This window comes from Schistocerca piceifrons, chromosome 5 (assembly GCF_021461385.2).
Source record: "Schistocerca piceifrons isolate TAMUIC-IGC-003096 chromosome 5, iqSchPice1.1, whole genome shotgun sequence".
Taxonomy (NCBI): Eukaryota; Metazoa; Arthropoda; class Insecta; order Orthoptera; family Acrididae; genus Schistocerca; species Schistocerca piceifrons.
This window is the reverse complement of record NC_060142.1, coordinates 261,620,314-261,643,477: the sequence shown is the minus strand read 5'-3', so window position 1 is coordinate 261,643,477 and position 23,164 is coordinate 261,620,314. Positions and strand designations below refer to the sequence as shown.

Here is a 23,164-nt window from a genome sequence, read left to right as displayed (position 1 = left end):
TAACATGAACATGAACAACGATATTTATTTCGACATTCTCGGTGGCCAAGTACTGCCCTTTCATCCATATGCGAGATCTTTTAAAGAAATTTTAATCTCCGACTTTCTCCCACCGAATGATAATATTTTGTTGACGCCATTTCCAAAGGAAAAAATAATAATAAAAAATACGACAAATCAGAGCTCGCACGGAAAGATTCAGGTGTTCGTTTTTCCTGTGTGCTGTTTGAGGGTGGAACGGTAGAGCCATAGCGTGAAAGCTATTTAATAAAACCTCTTCTAGGCACTTAATTATATATTGCAGAGTAGTCATGTCGATGCAGATCTTGCTGTGGTCACACTCGTCTTCCAAGACGACAACACCCGTAATCACAGGGTTGCACACATACGTACCTGGTATGGCGAACTCTCAGGCACACGATCGCACCTCGACTGTCCCGCTACATCATCCGATCTTAATGCCACAGGAATTTTCTGGGACTATATGGAACAGCGAATCAAACGTAGCAATTAACAAATGGTTCAAATGGCTCTGAGCACTATGGGACTCAACTGCTGAGGTCATTAGTCCCCTAGAACTTAGAACTAGTTAAACCTAACTAATCTAAGGACATCACAAACATCCATGCCCGAGGCAGGATTCGAACCTGCGACCGTAGCGGTCTTGCGGTTCCAGACTGCAGCGCCTTTAACCGCACGGCCACTTCGGCCGGCAGCAATTAACATTCCATCAATCTGGTAGTTCTACGGGATGCAATCATGGCGGCTTCGGTTGGATGCGGCGTACCTGAAGAAACTTGTGGGTTCTCTTCTTCGCCAAATTGATACCATTATCAAGGTTACAGGCGGTCTTACACAATATTAGTCTAATGTCTCCAGTCGGTGACCATTTTTTTTTCAGTGTGCTTATCTAGTAATTTCCTGCTTATATCTGTTAAGTATCTCCAGGTGCTAAGCTATATCACTCGGGAACACCGCAAGATCTCGCTCAGTTATGGACAGGAATGCAGAAGAATCCATCTCTCCCTACACAAATTATAAAGCAGCAAGGATCTATAATCCGACTGAAAACGCGTGAAACAACCTGGGGAAACGCCATGAGTTTGTTGTTATAGCCAGTGCTTTCAACCCGGAGACTGCCTGGAAATCGAAGTGGTCGAAAACCCAACGATTGTCGAACTTCCTGATTTCAATCTTCCTTACGTCCCTTGGTGAAAACTAAATCGCTTAGATAGTGAGGCTCTTCAAGCACTGACTGCAGCAAGATGGCGCAAACTGTGTCACTTATCCAACAGGATAGCAACTGAAATTGGTGCAATTGGACATCAAAATTTTAAATTTACTCTTATTTCTTGCCTATATTTTTAGTCTGTAACTGTAAAAAAGACCCGATGCAGCACGAAGGAATTATCCAAATGCGATGACAATTTGTAATGTGATGTAAATATAAAGACAGACAAATCATTACAATTCCAGAAAAGAATTGGATGATTTACTCAATAGAAAGAACTACATAAATTAAGTAAGTAGATAAGGCGTTGGTCCACCTCTTGCACTTAAGCAAGCAGTTGTTCGACGTGGCATTGATTGATAGAGTTGTTGGATGTCCTACTGAGGGATATCGCGTCATTGGCGCGTTATATGGTTGGAGAGCCCTGCCCATATTGCTCCAAAATTTCTCAATTGGGAAGAGATCAGGCGACCTTGCTGGCAAAAGCAGGGTTTGGCAAGCACGAAGCAAATGGTAGAAACTCTCGTCTTGCGCGGGCAGGCATTAGCTTGATGAAAGCCCAGGATGGATTGCCATGAAGGGCATAGAATATCGTCGAGGTACGGCTGTGCTGTAAGGGTGCCGCGGTTGACAACCAAGGGAGTCCTTCTTTGAGAAGACACGGCACCCCAGACCATCACTCCCGGCTTTGGGGCCGTATGGGGGGCGACAGTCAGGTTGGTATCCCACCGATGTCCAGAGCGTCTCTGGTCATACCTTTGGCCCGCCATATGGCCCGACAACCAACAGTGATTTTTTGTATGCCCATCCTTTGACTGGAGGTCTTGGGGAGTTTCACTACTGTAAGAAAATGAAACGCCTACAGCGGTCCTTATGATCTTATTCAATACGCCAACTTCAGGCCGTAGTTGATGCTGAAGGGATTATCACGATCCATATATACGCTGCATCAGTGGCCAACATAACTGGTTTACCCAGACTATCTGTAACTGCTAATCAGCACTCCAACCAACCAAAGTTGCAAATAGTCTGCGTAAACCAGTTATATTGGTTACTGATGCAACGTATATATGGATCGTGATAACCCATTCAGCATCAACTAAGGCCTGAACATGGCACATTGAAGCGCCGAAACTGGTCCGTACAGAATAAATAAGATCATAAGGACGGCTAAAGACTTTTCGTGATGGTCTAGGGTGTGATTTCTTTTCATAGCGCGACCACTTTGGTTGTCTTCTACGGTACCCTTACCGGACAGCGGTAGGTCGACGATGTTCTACGCCCCGTTTTGTTGCCATTCATGGTAAGCCATCTTGGGTTTACAATTCAGCAAGATAAAGACCGCCCGCACATGGCGAGAGTTTCTACTTCTTGTTTTCGTGCTTGCCAAATCCTACCTTGACCAGCAAGGTCGCCAGATCTCTCCCCAAAATTCTTCAGAAAGCATATCCAATGATAAACGAGAAACTCGTGGGACACATTTTACGACCACATCGATAGGAATGGAGCAATAGCATATCGAACAACCGAAGGAAAGAATTGTCAGTGGTCGAAGGGTATGCTACATATGCGAGAAAGGAGAGCGAGGCAGCAGGACGAGTAGAATCGTGTACTGCTGGAAACTGACCTAAGGGAAATACAGTAAACAGAACGAAATGCAATCCCTGACATATTTGTATAATATTATTTAAAAAGGTCTATCGAAATTATACAACTAAATGCGAAGAGTACTGCGAAACACAAACACAATTAACATAGTACTAGTTACAAAGCGTTACTCAACTCCCAAAGAAGATTGCTATATACCTCTGGGGATTTTCATAAGAAATTAAAGCTAAAAACTATGTGCCATTGGCGGCAACTTAGACCGACGCAACATAGAATATAAATGAAATAACGTCGACATCTGAAATGGATGTGTCTCTGAATCAAAGTTAGAACACGTTTACAATAAAACATTAATTAAATTGTGTTAGACATTAAAATTAAGTTCAGTGTGAGGAAAAAGTAATATGATGCTAGATTAAAAATGCACTGTAAAAAGATTTTCATTTCTTGCATTCCGGACAGATGTTGTCACGTGATTCTGTGAATATACAGGCTACATTATTATTATTATTATTATTATTATTATTATTATTATTGGTACTTTGCTATTCAACAAATGAGAATATGTTCAACTGAAAACCGGTCTTCGCGCGTAAGACAATTATTTTTTATAGCCACACATTTTTAAAGAAAGTTACACGTAATTCCGCTCAACCAGGACCAGACACGAGAATGGCCAGATCTATCCAACATGCTACTTGTTTTGGGCTCAAACATGTTAAAACCTGATCTGTTACAAATACGCTAAAATGATAACATCGAAACAGCAAGAAGTGTATCCCAGTCGATAGAAAGACGAGTAAGTCACTAGAGTAGCTCGCCTGCTCACGTTAATATTGTTTCTCTCTTCTACATGACATAATATAAATCGGTGTGCGAAAAGAAATTTAGATCTCGTTCTCGCGTTATTATTAAGAGGTTGGGACCTAGAAGCGACCGCCGTCATCGACTAGGCGGTGTCAAGCCGCCGACCTGCTAAGCTAACTACGGCTATCAATACACACAGCGCGATAACAGCACATGACGATTGGATGCTCTAGTAGTGCGTAGTTGTCCTGAGCCAACAATCTACATCTTTCACGGTCACCACATATAAGAGTGAAGGCAGAGGTTTTTAGGCATGATGAGTGGTGCGTACTTAACAGCACTACTTCGACCTATCCATCTTTCAGGCACTGCCTCATACAATTAAGGGCATACAACCACATGGCGGGAGGTAGAGCGTGAATCACTTACCTCCCAACAGTTCTGAAACGATACGGAAGTCTATGTTTGAAGAGTAGTGTTATACCTAAAGGAGGATGGGCTGATCAAACACTGCGATGGCCATACATCACCGCCCGTCAATTCACTTTCTTGTCCACGTGAATGCGTAGTTACCAATAAATGCTCAACACAAAATTGTTATGGTTTAGAGCACTGTTCAGTTTGAATCATACTTTGTCACTCTAGACAACTTTTCTTGAAAATTCTTCAGTCGTGAACTACGCTTTCAAACCCACCACAGCAGCGAAAGCTTCGATCCTTGTCTCATTATTTAGCGGCTGCAGTATTACTGAGGCGTACATTTTCCACTCTGCGGCCTTCAGTATTACCCTGACTCTTTATCGGCTTATCCCACTTTCGCGCGCGCACTGATACATTTTCGCAGGGATCGTTACAACACGGCTGCGCTGGCAGCACGTGATCGTAAAAGTTGGTCGCATCTTTGCTTCTCATCATTATGAAACGTGTCGTCGGCTTCATTCTACCACTGTCTGTCGTCCCTCTTTGTACGTTTGCCTACTTACAGTACCACTTCACAATATGGCATTGCGCTGCATTCTATCTATACTGTTTCCTGCTCGAGCATGCCCCTAACTTAATGACCCTTGCCATCAGTTGAGAAATTAATATTCTACTCTACGCTACCGATCAAAAATCTTAACTACCTTTCACGCTGTTACAACGACCCTAGCAAAAAAAAAAAAACAACACCACATTGTTCTCTCTAGCCCCGTCCACCTCCCCTATAATGAATGAGATACGAAATGGTATAAATAACAGTAACTGAGGCATTCAGCCTTGGCAATGTTATCCTGTGTGCACGCCACTGGTAGGCACACAGATGGGGCCGCAAAGCGGGCGTGACAGGAAGCGCCCGTACCATCATAATAGGCAGCGGAAGGACCGCAGCAACGGAAATACCGTTCTGGGCAGGCCAGCCGACTGACCGAACGCGACTGGTGACTTGTACACGAAACAGGGCTGCACCGGCGAATGTCAGCCTGCTGGACCGACTGTGGTATCTTGCGTAAGCAGCGCACACATGCTCTCTTGAGTGCAATCGGTGGAGACCACTGCAGCCTCTCATACAAGCCATGACTGGTTTCTTTCGAGATAGGCAGGGTGTCCCACATAAAGCCTACACGACAAGTATTACATAAACCGTTCAAGATGTGAAATCTAGGCAGTAGGCAATTAGGCAAGCCAGAGTTGTTTGCTGTAGCGCTAATGTATTCAGTTTACTGCAGATATTTTTTATGCAGAAGATAGATTACAAATACACGTACAAGAGGATGTATTAAAGCATTAAGTAATTTATATGAACTGACAAATTTAAAGTCGGTTCACAAGAAAATACAGCAGAACGGGAGGTAGTGTTACTGTGAAATGAAGGGGTGTTCACACGAACCGGAACGAGAACGTAACACTGCCTAATACCGAACTGTGAAACTGAGGTTATGAACACTATCGGCGACACTAAAAGGGGAGTATGTTGCCAGAATTACGGAACTAGCACAGTTTATTAATGGCCAAATCAAATTTCATAACGGACGTTTTTGACAAACGTTTAGCAGACAAATTTCCCACACTGCCGAGAAGTGAAAAAAATTTCATCCAACCGTCGCGAAACGTCGACATTAATGTGGTCAGGAAAATATATGGATACAACAATATTTAGAACACAATACATAGAGCCTCTTTACCTTATTCAATGCGTTTTAGTTTTCTTTCTGTGTACCAAAGGTGATCGAAAACAAAATACTCATAAGAAAAACGTCCAAGTCCTCCTGGAAACTTTGCAAACTGTCACGAAAACAAAATAAAAAATACGAGATTTTAATAAGACACAAAATCGTAAAACCCACTCTAAAAATGGGTCATCTTTCGAAGTAAGCAGTCTATATTAGCGTCCCACCCTCTAACGTCAGCGTCAACGTCAAAACATACTACTTCACGTGCCCCCCTGCTCACCACCATCAAACCAACACGACGACAAAGTTTATGCAGTTTAGTTACGACTATTGTTTGGTACAGCAATTTTTTTTCTGTTTGACCAGTTCCCTCATGTTCTCAGTGGTTTGATACTTTCAGCTGCATTTCTTTCTGATGCTTTTTAGACACCTCTGCCTTTACAATGGTTTCGAACCTTCTTGTGTATATGAATCTTGCTCGACTGTTCCTTAACAATGCGCATCCACAGTCCTGCAATGAGTTGAAGATCCACACCAGTATGGAACAACGCTACTTCTGAGAATGCTGTGCATACTCCACTGCGAATGTTTCTCATAGCCTTCGATGGATATACTGGCTCCCTTGTTTCTTCACTGTAGAAATTTATTCGTCGCTGAAGCATACCTAGATGGTGCAACCCCGACTACTAAATTTGAAAAAAAAAATTAATAGCAGAAAAAGTTTGCATAAAACCTGAAAGAGATTTTTGTAAAGTAGATACATAATTAAAGTCTCGGTCATAAGATTATATTTCACGGCCTAATTTTTCATACCTATTTACAGATTGTAGATAGTTTTGCCTGCTCGTCAAGTGTGTTCACGTTTTGTGCCTACTGGTCCAGCGGAGTCTCTTTGCTTCCATTGTCAGTGTAGAACTCTATTTCCTTCTCTGTCGGCAACCACCTACTCCTCCAACCACACAACTCCTTAACTGACCACTTAAGACATTAGATCTCATCTTCTGATTCTCTGTAGCCATGTTCAAGTTTCCTAGTTTTCTGGGGATTGTCTTCGTTTGACGTCAACATGTATTCACTATCTCTCCTTGTGCTTTTTTAAAGTAATTTTTCAGCCTGCCAACATATTAGTTAGATCTTTTTCACTCTGTAATGCTACTAAATACAGGGAGCGAAGGGATATTCACAACTTGTACAGAAACCAGATGGCAGTCATAAGAGTTGAAGAGCATTAAAAAGGAAGCAGTAATTGAGAAGAGAATGAGACAGTTGTAGCATGTCCCCAATGTTATTCAAGCTGCGCACTGAGCAAGCAGAAAACGAAACTAAAGAAAATCCGAAGTTGTAATTTAAGTTCAGAGAGAGAAAATAAAAACTTTGATGTTTGCCAATGACATTATAATTCTGACAGACAGCAAAGGACTTGGAAGAGCAGTTGAATGGAATGGACAGTGTCTTGGAAGGAGGATATAATATAAACATCAATAAAAGCAGAACTAGAAAACGTAATGTAGCCGGATCAGATCAGGTGATGCTTAGGGAATTAGATTAGGAAACAAGACAAATAAAGTAGATGAGGTTTGTTATTTGGGCAGCAAAATAACTGATGACGGCAGAAGCAGAGAAGATATAAAATGTAGACTGGCAATGGAAAGAAAAGTGTTTCTAAAGAAAAACTTGTTAACATTCAATACAGATTTAAGTGCTGAGAAGTCTTTCATGAAAATATTTGTATGGGATATAGCCTTATATGGTAGTGAAACATGGACAATAAGCACTTTAGACAAGAACAGAAACGTGGTGCTATAGAAGAATACCGATGATTAGATGTGTAGATCACGTAACTAATGAGGTGGTACTGAACTGATTGGCGAGGAAAGAAATTTCTGACACACAAACCGACAAAAGAAAGGGATCGGTTGACAGGGCTCATTCAGAGACATCAAGGGATCACCACACGGAACTCTCTCACTCTCTCTCTCTCTCTCTCTCTCTCTCTCTCTCTCTCTCTCTGTGTGTGTGTGTGTGTGTGTGTGTGTGTGTGTGTGTGTGTGTGGGGGGGGGGGGGGCAGAAGGAGGTAAAAATTGCAAAGGGACACCAAGAGATTAATACAATAATCAAATTCAAAAGGATGTAAGTTGGAGTAGTAATTCGGTGATGAAGAGGTTTGCAGAGGATAGAGCAGGATGGAAAACTGCATCAAACTGATCTTCGGACTGAAGATCGCAACAGTAACAACAATGCTACTAAAGCGCAGCAACTTCGCTATGCAAAATACCATAAAATACCATTTACCTTCCATATAACCCCATTTCATTGGGCGTAACCGCAACACTATTTAAATCTTCCGAGAGATGGTTACGTATAGTTGTGTCTAACAACTGAAAAAAACTTTTAGAGCACTCAATAACTTCTAAAATTAGTAGGGCAGTGGCTGGATGCTTTTTACTCTTTACAATGAAACTTTTCGCAACAGGACTAAATGTTAATACCAAGATTGCTGGATCAACGCAGTTGCCGCCACACTGGCCTGTTATGTCTCAAAGCAAGTGAAACCTGACCTCACTGCAATCTAAACCAGCTACTTTACTGACGCTTTTCGCCGTAAGTTTCACTGTAAGACCTTACCGAAGTTACCAGTTTTAGCTGCCCAGTACATTTTTCTTTTTTGGTTACTATTAACTGACAAACTTTATTTCTACATCTTATGCCACGCTGCAAAGAACTCACTCTGTGTAGGCTGTAACGAAGTTCACATAATTCTATGTATGAATAATCGATAAGTTCGTAATCAATCTAAAATATAAATGTTAATGATACAGTCTAACACATACAATCGCTACCCTCACTGCTGGGAAAATTGTTACCGTCTGACAACACTAGCGCCCCAGGCGGCGAGAAAGCAGCCGTAAGATTAATGTTGGTTTTAATAATTTTTCTACTCAATTAACGAAATAGTTGCTATATTTTTGCGTTCCAAGCATTAGTAAATCATCAAGATGCGTGAATGACGGTGAAATAAATGTAAAAATAGCCGAGTCTCACTGACTCAATGGCGTTAAGTTCCAACTAACTCGTGAAGAAATATTTTCGAATACGTGTATAATTGCAGCTTACTCCGCTGAAAGCAAGAGAATATAAACACATTTCATGTACGAGAAGATATACCCCTGTTGTCTGTTCTCATTATGAGAGGCACTTTTTTGACATGCAGCCGTTTGGCATGGACTCTCATTATCCGCACTTTCTTACAATTCACTCTACTTTCTAATACTTGAGTATTTTTGTGAATGTAATTACTTTTGCTTCAAAATGAATGCGTTGAAGGTATGTGCCGTTTGTGGTCTAGATGCAGCAACAATTTTAGAATTTTCTTCTTCTGTGTTGGGAAGGAGTTATATTTCTGTTGATTTATTATCACGATTGTGTGGATTTTGCGTCGACTACAGTTTTGCTGGGTTATCTGGTAAAATAAATAATGCAGGTATTGCATACCAGACAAGTTTCTTACGTTCAACGATCAGTAATTTAACTGGAAATGGAGTCAAGAAAACTTCACGTTGTTCGGTAGATATATAGCAATTTTTTGTTCTTAAAAGAAAACGACGATATTCAGTAAATATCTATAGGTTACAAGAAAATCTTGAATAAAGTTCTGCAATGTAGCAGTTCACAACTCCCAGGATCCTTAAGAAACCTGAAAACGATACGACTGTGGTGTCATCTTTTTGATTTTGCTGCAATCTATTGCGCTACAGGCGCTTCCGGTTGTAACAACAGTTATACAGATGAATATAAACAATGAGTAGCACTTGCAATCTACAACCTTAATTATTTGCTAGATGTATTCAAATCTCTGTCTTCCTCTACAGTTTTTACCCTCCAGTATAACGATAGTTATTCCCTGATGTCTTAACAGATGTACCTACCACACTGTCCCTTCTTCTTGTCAATGTTTTCCACGTATTGCTTTCCCCGCCGATTCTCCAAAGAACATCCTAATTCCTTAACTTATCAGTCCACCTAATTTTCAACATTCTTCTCTAGCATCACATCTCAAATGCTCCGATTCTCTTCCTTTCCAGTTTTCCCACAGCTGATATTTCACTCCAAACACATATTCTCAAATATTTCTTCCTCAGATTAAGGCCTATGTTTGATACTAATAGACTTCTCTTGGTCATTTTGTCAGTGCTAGCCTGCTTTCTACGTCCTCTTGCTCCGTCCATCTAGATTTATTTTGCTGCGTAGGTAGCAAAATTACTTAACTTAGTCTACTTCGTGATCACCAATCCCGATGTTGAGTTTCTCGCTGTTCTCATTTCTGCTGCTTTTGCTTTTATCTTTCTTCGGTTTACTCTTAATCCATAATTTGTGCTCATTAGGCTGTTCATTCCCTTCAGCTGGTCCCGTAATACTTCACTTTCGCTAGGGATGGCAAAGTCACCAGCGAATCTTATCATTGATATCTTTTCACCTTTAAGTTTAATCCCACTATTGAACCATTTTCTTTATTTCAGTCATTCCTTCTTCGATGTATAGGTTGAACAGTAGGGACGAAAGGCTACATTCCTATGTTACACTAGTTCTAATCTGAGCACGTCGTTCTTGATCTTCCACTATTATTGTTCCGCTCTGGCTCTTGTACATATCGTATATTACCCGTCTTCCCGTATAACTTACCCCTATTTTTCTCGGAATTTCGAACACCATTTCACATTATCGAACGCTTTTTCCAAGCCGACAAATCCTTGCCGCTCTGGTGCCTTTACCTTTCCTAAAGTCAAAATGATCGTCATCCAACAGATCTTCAATTTTATTTTATTTTCTTCTGTATATTATTCTTGTCAGAAACTTGACTGCATTAAGGTGATTGTGCGATAATTCTTGCACTTATCGGTTCTTGCAACTTCCGGAGTTGTGTGGATAGTATTATTCTGGAAGTTAGATGGTATATCGGCAGACTCATAAGTTCCACACATCAACATGAATAAGTCATTCTGTCGCCAATTCCCCAATGATTTTAGAAATTCTGATGAAATTTTATCCAACCTTCCTGGCCGATTCGATCCTAAGTCTTCCAACGCTCTTTTAAATTCTGATTCTAATACTGGATGCTCTCTCTCTTCTCTATCGACTTCTGTTTCTTGTTCTATCATGTAATCTGACAAGTCTTCCCCCTCACTGAAGCCTTCAATGTACTCTTTTCCACCTATCCGCTCTCGCATTTACATTTAACATTCGAATTCCAAATTCACTCTTAATGTTGCCACCCTTGCTTTAAATTTCACAGAAAATTGTTTTGACTTATGTGTACGCCGAATCAGACCCTCCGACAATCAATTCTTTTTAGATTGCTTCACATTTTTCACGCAGACATTTCACCTTACCTTCCCTGCACTTCGTATTTATTCCATTGCTAACTGACTTATTTCTATATTCCTGATTTTCCCAGGACATTCTTGTACTTCATTCTTTCATCGATTAACTGAAACATTTTTTATTTTCTTTTACTCCTGGTTTCTTCGCAATTATCTCCTTTGTATCTGTGTTTTCTTTCCAAACTCTGTGGTTGCCCTTTTTAGAGATGTCATTCCTCTTCAACCGAACTGCCTACTGTGCTATTCCTTATCGCAGTATCTATAAACTCCTCAGAGACCTAATGTTCGGTCTAATAATTCTGCTTCTTCTCTGCACAACAAGTCACTCCGTCCACATTATCCGCATTTTCGAAAATAAGATGTAACCTGACAGCCCACGCATATTTCAAAAACTGTTGCGCGTTTACATCAAAATAAAATTAATTCTTCTATCTAACCTCTGAGATGAAGAACAGATAGATAGAGAGAGAGAGAGAGAGAGAGAGAGAGAGAGAGAGAGTTGAGGTACGAGAGGTTAGTGGGAGAGCCGAAAATGTGTGTTAAAATGGAGAGCAGTGACATTGGTATCTTCTGTTTTTGTGTGGACTTCGGAAATAGTAGAATAGTGGAACTGAAAGACATAACTGTCTGATCAAGTGGATGAGAGAAGTCAGAAGAATTGTGTTCTTTAAAGCGTAAATCAGTGCGGAGTTAAAAACGCTGCGGGAACAATTAAAGATAACTGCTTTTGGCAACGGGGAAGAAGTAGTGCTACTATCAGTTATTGAAAACCTATTGTGTGAGTGATTTCGCGATTCCGAAGTGTGTTGAGTGAAAACGTAAATTAGAAGGCGTATTCACTGTGTATCAAATAAATCGTCCAGTCGCAACTGCGAGAATCACTATTACATTGAATAGAATGGTGGCAGAATATGTTCCGTAGCTCAATCTGTTATTTTATCATTATATCTGAAAATATCATTAGAATATTTTTCAAAGAGGGGACTTCAAAAAGTAAGTTACACCTTATTATGGCAGGCCAAGTAACTTTTATTGAATCGTGCCCTACATTACAAAGTGACACAGATATCTGACATTTTTCAACAATGTCACTAAGTCTGCAAAAAACGGTCGGAACGTTCTAACAGAACCACTAGAGAACAACTTTGTGAACGTCCTCATCGGAAAATTGCGAATCATTTCCTCGATCCCGGGGACGTTGTCTTTTTTCTTCCTGTCCGATCAGCAGCAACTCACGTCTGTGCGGCATTGATAAAATTGTTGACACCATATCACTGCGGCTGGACGTGACATTATATCTGGTCCGTATAACCCCAGGATTTCAGAGTACATATGTGTATGCAATTCAGACGTTTTGCGCACAAGAATTTTGCTATCTCACATAGTTCAACCGTGGGGTACATTTCCAGTGGTCGTACAATTTCGTTCCCACACGGTGATGCACCTGTGTTACCAGTAACACACAACTGCAGGAAACCCAGAACATGTAGTTTTTACTGACAATTTGTCACTCTTGTTGCGAAATTGTCTTGGCGTGGGACAACAGATATAAGTTACGTTTTGAAGTTCCCCGTATTTCCCTTAGCAAACCCATGGATGACAAAATCCTTCGAATTACACGGCAGTATCGGTAAGAATATTTCTCGCTTAACTAGAAGGGTTAGTTAACCGATATTATAATTGTGTTCATACGTCCAGTACGTGACTCAATTCGGCAACCAACTAAGTACTGAAGTGAAACAATTCTATATGGATCAACTAGTAAGTTTGAGGTTTCAGACTTTACACCAAGGACAGTAACATTATTGGCTTTTCGGATAAAATGGAACGCCGATACAGATTACAAGTAAATAAAAGTTATGGAGCTGAAACGGGAGCAGTTCCGAGTGTTATTCATTAATTTCGTATACAGGAAATAGTTTTTACATGGTAAGGCCCTTATTAGACTGTCAAAGTTCACTGACAAAACTTTTATAACAGCAAGGACCACGCCATAAATTGCATAAAATATATTTAACAAAGATCTTTTACAGTGTAATTCGTACCTAAGAAATGTTTAACATTACACGAAACGATGCAAAGCACGCAACACGTACAGAAAACAAGTGTCCACAGCCGTTTATCTAAGAATAAAAATATTTCAGCTGGACTTCGTGACGAACGCGACTTCTGGAATAACACAACTTCGGACCCGTTTGCAAATCGGCAGTCATTGTCAACGTAAACAACTGGCAGATTAGCGGAGCAAAAACAAACGCTAGAACATCTGCCTGCTTTGAATGGGGTTGACAAAAAACGTTTGTGTACCAGCTACTTACAAATACACACTGTGGGCCGTGGGTGGTGTTTGATAATCAAAACATCTGCCATCTGCGACGAGAGAGAGAGAGAGAGAGAGAGAGAGAGAGTTCTAACTGAGTAGATGACGCATGTGGTGTCAGATATAGGTGAGTGACTTCGCGACAGTAAACATACAGGTATTACAGCCAGTGACACTGTCGGAGTCGATCTGTGAACACTGCATGATAAACAGATCGTATTAGTAGTTTTCAATGTCCGCAGTAAAAGAAGTTCAGCTCAGAACCTCAACACTTCATATTACTTATGCTCTACCGAAGAAGGGCACTGTCAGCCGTGATATTCCTCGAGAATAAAAAAGAGATTAATGACGATATCACGTTATTTGGCAATTAGAAAGGCTTACACAAACCGCGTGTTCACAAAGATGAACATACAGCCTAAATACAGACTGTAGCAAGAAATACGTGTGTGCTGCACGTTCATGGTTAACAACTGGGTGCCTATCATTTATGGAAGCATAAAGAGAAAGAATGGTTGTTCACGTTGCACGTCACTATATAGACGCTAGGCGTGTTCACAAACGTGACAGTGGCGCAAATTTAAAACTGGCTCTGTACTTGTGGATTCTATGCCGCGAACAACATGAAAAAAAATTTCACAAAGTCAGATGACAGAAGTTGGAGCTGCAAAGACTCCTACCACAGATGGCGCCAACAGCATTTTTGCGTAAGACCAGTATATCACGGCACAGTTTCTTATGTGTAGCTGGAGAACTTGCGTGTGGAAGGCGAAACTCTGATCCGTGATGGTCTGCCCTAAAGAGGAGCAGACTCGAACACCGACGTATTAGCGTGCCGTTAACACCAAACTTCACGTTCCTGACAGCTTTAAAATTAGTTTTAAACAAACAGTTATAAAAATAATGGAAACCTGTTTCTGACTGCATACAGCAACACAAAAAACAGGGTTTCATCCCGTCGACAACGTGATCATTTGGCGATAGTGGACAAATTCGGCCACATCCTTTTCAATTGATCCTTTCTTCTTTTGCCTTAATCCCACAGAAAACCCCAATCTGAATGGCCCTCCTTTCGATTTGGATCCAATGTCTCTGAACTTATATTTTTGAGTCGTTAAAATGATTGATTTCGGTGCTGCTACTCTTGTTTGTGGTTGCAATGAACTGTGTGTGAAACTTCCTAGCAAATTAAAACTGTGTGCCGGACCGAGACTCGAACTCGGGACCTTTCCTTTCGCGGGCAAGTGCTCTACCAACTGATCTACCCAAGCACGACTCACGCCCCTTCCTCACAGCTTTACTTCTGCCAGTACCTCGTCTCCTACCTTCCAAACTTCACAGAAGCTCCTCATTCTGGGAACTGTGTGTTGTGTGTGTCATGTTAGGTGAAATGTTATCTGTTCAGTGTCAACTGCCGTTGCCAAGGCAAAATTGGAGATCTCTTTACTACTTATTTACTACTGCTGGTGCGTGTTTATTTTGAGACTCACTTAAAGCTTGCGACAAGAAATGTGATCGAACTGCTGAACACAATATATGGTGAAGAAAGGGGCAAGCGATGGGGATATCGTTATACATAATTCGTGACAAATCAAGTAGTAAGATAAGATCTCGAACGAGGACCACTCACTCTTAAGGCCAAATACGAAGCTGTAGGATCAAATAAGCGTCGTAACTGACAAGCGACCCATCCAACGGCGTCAAATCGAATGGCTTGCACCGTGCTAGGAGGCACAATAGATTTATTTAACTAGCGAAAAATAATGGTATGGAAAAACCAACCCTCTGTGAGTGCTATCGTCCGGAGATTAAAATCACTGCCAGAAAGACTGCAACCCAAGTCACACAAACCGAAAATCGGTATAGAGACTGGTAATTTCCAACCTTCTGACGATAGCGCGATGCAGCTTGAATCAACGATACAATGTGGACCTTATGAATCGCTGCCCACCATGCTCCCAAAGAAACTCGTCGCCTGATTGCCAGTTACAAGCAAGCCTGCAATTTCATGGCTGAGCTCTATGGGACTTAAGATCTGAGTTCATCAGTCCCCTAGAATTTAGAACTACTTAAACCTACCTTACCCAAGGACATCACACACATCCATGCCCGAGGTAGGATACGAACCCGCGATCGCAGCGGTCGCGCGGCTCCAGACTGAAGCGCCTAGAACCGCTCGGCCACAAAGGCCGGCTATCCACGCAAAAAATTGATGATGACTGTGAGGTAATTTCAACAGCAGTAGTCCATTTTACGATAGTGCGTCAAGGAAATTATGCTCAAATTCACACTGCTAGTTTTTGTTCTGAATGAATTAACTTCTACACTTTTTACAGTCTATCTAAGCATATGGTGGCTTCAATAATATAGGGTCCATTAGTTGCTTTTAGTGTCCAGGAAACTGTGCATGTATGCTACCCAACATCACTGGTAGAACATAAGTTCTTCATTGGGTGTTACATTTAAAAAAATCTTAAAACTAATTCATAAATTGTATGCATCCATTCAACGACCAATCAAGTCATAACTCGATGACAATTATAAACGCTGCATTTTTACTGCCCGTTCAATGTTTTCGCAATTATACGCCCATAGTCAATAAAATACAAACAACTTATTGCTTGAAAAAACAGGTGCAGTGTAACAGAAAAAAGGGAAAAAAAAAGATGTCCACTAAGCAGCCCATCGAGTGAATTGTTTTCGCTCTTTTCAGTACTTTCGCAAATAAAATACAATCTACGTAACTGAGAGGGCAGTCCATTACAGAAGTAGTTTTTTTTCCCCTAAGAAACTGTTTAGCACCTAATTAAAAGGAACATTAAATGGTGCTGTTTAACACATACTATAGAATTATTATTTATACATTACTATACAAGAACTAGAATACGTAATATAACGTATATTTACAGATCATTGTACGCACCATTCATAATCCGAATGCCGAATTCAGTTCGCAAGCGATATTCTAGTACAACCTACGCAGTATCCTTGTAAGATGATGACTTCAACAACACATTTTACCGGGTCCAACGAAAATATAAATCAATAATCCTGAAGTATAAAAACGTACTCATAACAACAATTTAGATACTAAAATGGCAGCAGCTCAGAATATACATGAATTATCTATACCAATGTGCGTGCAACATCATTAAGCATGTGGGCGCAAAGAAGAACCGCAAGCTAGTCGCATCTGAACTGCTACAACAATTATCAAATAAGTTTTCATTTCTAGCATTATCTAACCTGTCACTTTCCTGCAGATCGCTAAATCCTAGGGCGTGATTCATACGTTGACTCCTACTTCGTACCTACACAACATATCAGCCGTCAGTGAATAACATTGTCATCCACAATTCGTGTGGAAGAACGCCATAGAGTGTATCACCGTGACCAAAATCAGCAATTCATATTTACTGATATTCTTTTGAATTTTATGACTCGATGACCTTTAGAACAGACTTAAAGACTACCACAGCGATGTAGCATGATTCAAACAAAAGACGGCGTACTGCATAGAGATACGTAACAACAATACGATATTCGTGAGGAATATAGCAACAGTTCACATGCGACTGCGTACGAATTTAATGTTCAAAAAAGTTGTCAGCCACAAGCATTGAAGTGTGCGAGCACTCTTTTCTGTTATCCACTTCATATGAAAATGATACAAAGCGGTGATTGTTAGTTTGTTTAGATTTATACCTCTGCTATGCAATTACCTAAGATTTGAAAGAAGGATCGCTCTATTGTTTTCCACTAGTAGCGAACTAAAACAAAGGAGAATTATGAAACAATTACTGGATTGAGACTTTCTGTCGGTTACAACTCATTTTGTTCTGTACACAGACACACCGCAGGATGCAAAGGTACAATTGGGTGTGCCTCATGAAAATTTAACAGAGTCGAGTGCTGTTCCTGTATACACAAATAAGAAAGTCAGTAATGTCGATGGCTCTAAGAATTCGCAGGCGATACTGTCGTTTATGAGATAGCCATCTCTCTTAGCAAAAAAAGACAATTACGAGAATAGGCGCAAGATCAGGGGCATACATGGCGGTTGGTGACAGTGCAACTGTTAATGCGTGTGGTGCCATTTTGAGAGACATTCTCAAGTAATTTTCGTCAGTTTAGCATTACTCGGAATAGGCGCTGTAGAGCAGCTCTTTAAAATTATAGGAGCAAACTACTGGCTCCCTATGTACACAAGCCTTTCCTCGCGGTTTGGGTGAAAATTTTAGTAAGACTTCGTACACTTTGGTGTCAACTATTCAGACAAAAACATTATACTCCCAAACTTATCATATTTCCTGCAACAACAAAAGTTTAAGAGATGGTGCAAGTGCTTTAGTTCCAACAGACTGACAATTTTGTTTCGTTTTTATTTATTTGGCTTTTGGCCTAAGGCAAGATAATGTTCAACTAAAAGTGTAAGTATGCCACTGGCAATAAAGAGCAAAACACTAGAAAGTAGGCGGCACATAAGATCAACTCTGAAAGCAGACTTATTGCAAGCAATAAGGGAGAGAGACTTCAGATTGTTTTCTTGGACGGTAATTTTCACTGTAAATAGGTCTACTAGACAGACAGAACTCTCTCATGCATTGGACCAACTTTTATATCATGTTAGAAATACGTCATCAGTGAAATGACCACTGATTAGGGAAATACTGTAGTTTATCAGGGAAATCTGATTCGTTAAAAAGAGCTTGTTCTGTCCATAATTATGACTACATGGATCAAGTGCCACAGTTAAAGGCAAAAATTACATATAAAGCAAAAAATATAAAAATAGTGTGGTATAGAAACAATATGTGTTAAGCTGGTACTTCCCATTACCACTGATTAAATGCTATACTGCTCTCACAACTAATTAACTGGAACACTACATAAGGGTAATATTTTTGTTTCCTTGCAGTATTATTTAAAGCATAGATTGCTATTCACCATATAGCAGAGATGTTGAGTCACAGACACTCACAAGAAATAACACTGCCAAACAAGTAAGCTTTTGGCCAAAACGACCTCCTGAATTAGACAACATACAACAAAATGAGATTTTCACTCTGCAGCGGAGTGTGCGCTGATATGAAACTTCCTGGCAGATTAAAACTGTGTGCCCGACCGAGACTCGAACTCAGGACCTTTGCCTTTCGCCTCTAGTAGAGCACTTGCCCGCGAAAGGCAAAGGTCCTGAGTTCGAGTCTCGGTCGGGCACACAGTTTTAATCTGCCAGGAAGTTTCAACATACAACAAATTCAGAAAAAGGCTTTTGGCCGAAAGCTTACTTATTTAGCAGTCTTCTTGTTGTGCCTGTCTGTCATTCAACATCTTCAGTATGTAGTGTGTAGCAATCTAAAATCTATACTTTTCATAATATTGCTGTTATTTCTCCCTGGATTTTCGATTGCTTGGTAACTCACAGCAATATGTGTATGTGTGTGGCTTCCCCCCAATCCTTAAAAGATCCTCTTTGTTGAACGAAATGTGTTTCCTCTAAATCCTTGATAGAATGCCATAGTTCAATACAGACAGTTTATATTATTTTATGTATCTAATTTAAGTGAAGTGAAAGGAAGCTTTTTAAACCTTGAAATGGCCACTGGTGACAACTGTGAAGATACATTATAATACGCAAATCACTACAGTTCTTGCACGTCAATGACATTACATGAATTCTGTGACACCTAACAGCACTGTAGGTAGAGACTACTTTTTCCATACGGCTAAAGCAAATTTGTATTGCAACGTATTTTATGTACGTAACAGATTTGTATGCCACACAGAACCCATATCCAGGCTTTTCCCTCTCATTCCCTTTCATGGGTGACGAAATACAACCGACTACATGCAGTGTCATACTTCAGAGCTCCAATGTCACACTACCTATCTTCCAATATGTTAACTGCACAGAAGTTCTTCTGTAAAACTTTTAGGGTTGGAAATAACAATCTGATCTAAATGCTCACTTGCTTTGATTTAGAATAACATGTCCCAAAATTAAATGCATCTGTTGTACGTTTAAGATAATTTATCTGAATCACTTAAAATTTAAATAAATAGTACAACTTGGAACAACATTTATTACTTCACAGTTCTAGAAATCTCCCCACCACCATTACATACAAAAAATACGTAATGTGATTGGTAAAATAGATTATAGTACTTTTACTGTCTTACAGTACAATGCAGGATGAGCTAACCTGGCTGGAATCTGATGATGTGATAAAATGAACTTGCAATACTTTAAAATATGTGTAATCATTTAAAGTGTCGCCAGTACATTATGCATGGCCCTGATCTCTTCCGTTCCGCAATCATGATCACATGAAAATACGTACGTAATACAAGAAAAAAAGTCAGAAATGGAAGAGAGATCGGCGAAAAACTATTTCATTTCTGCAACTCTTAACATCAATGCACCTATTGTGTACTGCAAGTTGGTGCTGCTTTTTCGTCCCTTTCACTAAATAATACGTAGCATATCCAATGACACGAATCAGTTTGTACGAAGTTTTAGATAAAATTACGAAATACTAATTTATTAGTTAATTTCGAACTTAAACTATGAAGACCTGCCATGTGAATCAACAGTCTAAATTACAAATCAATTACAAGCACAAACTTGCAAACGTACGATGTCACTATGCACATCAGCCCCGCTACAACTCGATACATTCTTGTCACATTTTTGTGCTGTATTACCACACGCAGTATAAGCCTGCTGTAATGAAGAACGATGAGACGCGGCAAGGCATGTCAGAATTAAAAAGTTTACATTCCTGTAACACAATGTGAACTGACACAAGCCGACACAATCTACCTCACGAAAAACACTGTTAGTAAGGTTCAACCCTTGCTAGCACATATAGCCATCAATATACTACTTGTAAGCGATGATAACTGCTGATCACTTTCACAATGAAATACTGTCCTTATCATAACTGTCACTAATGTTTTTTTTTTTTTACTTACCTCATATCTGATCGGCTTTATAAATACTCCAGAAGAATTCACGGCATCAAAACATCTGCGAGTCGTTTGAAACAAGAGAACAGCTGCTTTTCCCCAGAAAACGAATTGGCGACTCTATAGCTCTTTAACCACACGCCATCTGAAAACTCATTTATCACGCCCTTCTTCGCGTCTGTCCTGCCAGGTCCATTTTGCCTTAAATTCCTTTCTTCTGTTTGATTGGTTAATTTCCCCGGTATCCAACCAGCAGAACAATGAGAAGATAACGTAAAATCATTCACTACCCACACACCGCTGCCTTACTTTCAGAAACGTCGCTGTTCCGTACAACTTCTTCACTTAAACACAAAGAAGTACTTACGCGTTACACAAACATGTCTCTTGAACACAAATGCACAAAATCGACTTAATTTCAAAGAGGTGTTGGGGAAAGCTATCATAATCTCTTGGTTTGTCTTTTATCATAAGTACCTTGCAGACTTCCGATACTGCCAAATTATAGAAGAGTAAATATTTTACTATGCAGTATTACTTTTCTGTAGTGGTAGGTAATAAAACATTATCTTTAAAAGACTAAAAGCACTCAGAGGGAGAATCAATAGTAAAGTAAGCAGTCAATTACAATCCAGTAAACGATTATCACGTTTTTGCGTACGCATATTCCTATTGATGACCGTAGCAGGTGCACAAAAGAAAATAATGACAGTACGCTTTTGCATTAATCTGAAATAAAAAATGTGAACAGTAATTGCTTCCCACGATCTAGACATTATTATATGAAATAACATATAGTGCCCTAATTAATCAAAATTACTATCCAGGTAGGTATGTCGTCATACGTAAATATTTTTCCACAATACCTTTCGATATTACGTTTATCACCAATCTCAACCAACATCTGTGGTGCGGTTGCTTATGTAGTCAGTAGTCAGCTAGTCACGTGCTAAGAATGGTAAACGGAGCGGGATTGTGAAGTGCATAACTTGTTACATTTGAACTATTTAATTTTGTTAAGGGATGGGTTGCTAATATAAAATTCTGAAGTTCTGAAAATGAGGTAATTTTTCCCCATTCAAGAATCTGAATCGTAAGGATAATGTCGCCCTCGTTGCATATGAACCAAACATGCACGGTTGTAACAGTTGACTCTACAGTGCTGACGTCTAAAAATTGTGATGAAGTTAAAACTATTGACGTTGCAGAATTAAATGAAAGTGTTCAACATGTGTGTCACGAGAGTCATGAAAATGAAGAAGAGATCAAAGTAAGGTGCATCACTTGCGCATCGCTTTCAGATTGTGGTACTTGGTTTGCTGCCTGCACAAGTGACAAAAGACTGTACCAGTGGCGAACTGTGTCGTGGACTTTATCGTCAGTAAGAATACTGAACCGAGCAGCAAGTAGTGTAAAATTTACGCCAACTGCTCAAGGTATTGTGGTTGCAGACAAAACAGGAGATGCATATTTGTTTTCTGTACAGAACAACACAGAGAACGGGCAATTGTTACTGGGACATCTCTCAATGTTATTAGATGTGATTATATCTTCGTGTGAAAATTTTATAGTTACGTGTGACAGAGATGAAAAGATAAGAGTATCGAGATTCCCAAATGCATATAACATTCAGTCATACTGTTTGGGACATGAGGAATTTGTATCCAGGATAGAATTTTTTCCAGGTGACGGGAACATTCTGGTTTCAGGTTCAGGAGATGGGACAGTCAGATTTTGGGATTACTTAGAAGGAAAGCAGATAGGCATTATATATTGTGATAGTGATGTAAAAATGAAATCCTGCCAAGAAAGTAATGGTGAAGCTGATGATAATTGTGGTTCCAAGGAGCCATTGGCAGTAAGACATTTTTCAGTCAAGGAGAGTAGTAAAAGTGTTAATATACTAGCTGTGACACTTGCTACATTCAGCGGTTGTATTTTATATAGTATTTCAGGTAACATAACTGCAGTGCATTCAGTTTTGCTTAATGTATTGGCTCTTGATGTTGAACCATGGGATATTTTGCTAACTGAAAATCGAGAGTTGTGGTGCCTTGCTTCTGTCGAAAGACACCCTGTTTCTGTGTACGTGTATAATGACAATGCATCAGAATTTTTGCCAAATGGACAATCTGTTGATTGTAAATCGGAGTTTCTTGCAAATTCTTTTAACAGTAAGTGGGATTTGTTTAAAAGTGTACCACCACCAATGATTGAACCAGTCATGCATAAACGGAGATTTGATGACCTGCAAGAGTACAAGGAAAGAAAGCGGCAAAGGCTAGCAGATAAATCGTTATAGCTTTCTCAGATGATTTTAAAATGTATGCAGGTAAATGTGAAGGGGCCACACTTTGTGAAATGTTGTGAAACAGTGTTAATTAAACAGTAAGATGCTATTGATTAAATACTTGCCTGTTATATTTGTGCTGAATGTGTTATTGGAAACATTCTTCTTCCTTATTTCTATGATTTCTTGTAAGTGATTTATGCAAGCTCTGGTAGACAGTTGTTGGAATAACATTTAAGATAAGACTCTACCACTACAAGTCTGTATTAAAAATGAATTGATGCAGAAATATCCTTCTAGAATTGCAGTTTTAAGTGTTCCAGCTTGCCATGGCACTGGAAAAATAATTGTCAGTCAAATATATTTTACACTGCCTTGGGTCTCCGCATTTGTTTTCCAAACTACTTTGC

At 39.9% G+C, this 23,164-nt stretch overlaps 2 protein-coding genes across 4 annotated transcripts in view; one reads left to right on the top strand and one right to left on the bottom strand.

The window, feature by feature from the left end:
• LOC124797962 (protein enabled) overlaps nucleotides 1-20,860 on the bottom strand; it is a 190,569-nt gene extending 169,709 nt beyond the window's left edge. For all 3 annotated transcript variants that reach the window (XM_047261120.1, XM_047261123.1, XM_047261122.1), the window contains exon 1: nucleotides 20,471-20,860. In XM_047261120.1, the coding sequence (XP_047117076.1) occupies nucleotides 20,471-20,475 (5 nt within the window). In that variant the 5' untranslated portion in view covers nucleotides 20,476-20,860. The remainder of the gene's footprint in view (nucleotides 1-20,470) is intronic.
• A 530-nt stretch (nucleotides 20,861-21,390) lies between these two features.
• LOC124798289 (tRNA (guanine-N(7)-)-methyltransferase non-catalytic subunit wdr4) lies at nucleotides 21,391-22,884 on the top strand. The gene has a single exon (XM_047261616.1). It carries the CDS (start codon nucleotides 21,567-21,569, stop codon nucleotides 22,764-22,766), a length of 1,200 nt encoding a protein of 399 aa, XP_047117572.1. The 5' UTR covers nucleotides 21,391-21,566; the 3' UTR covers nucleotides 22,767-22,884.
• The last annotated feature ends 280 nt before the right edge of the window (nucleotides 22,885-23,164 follow it).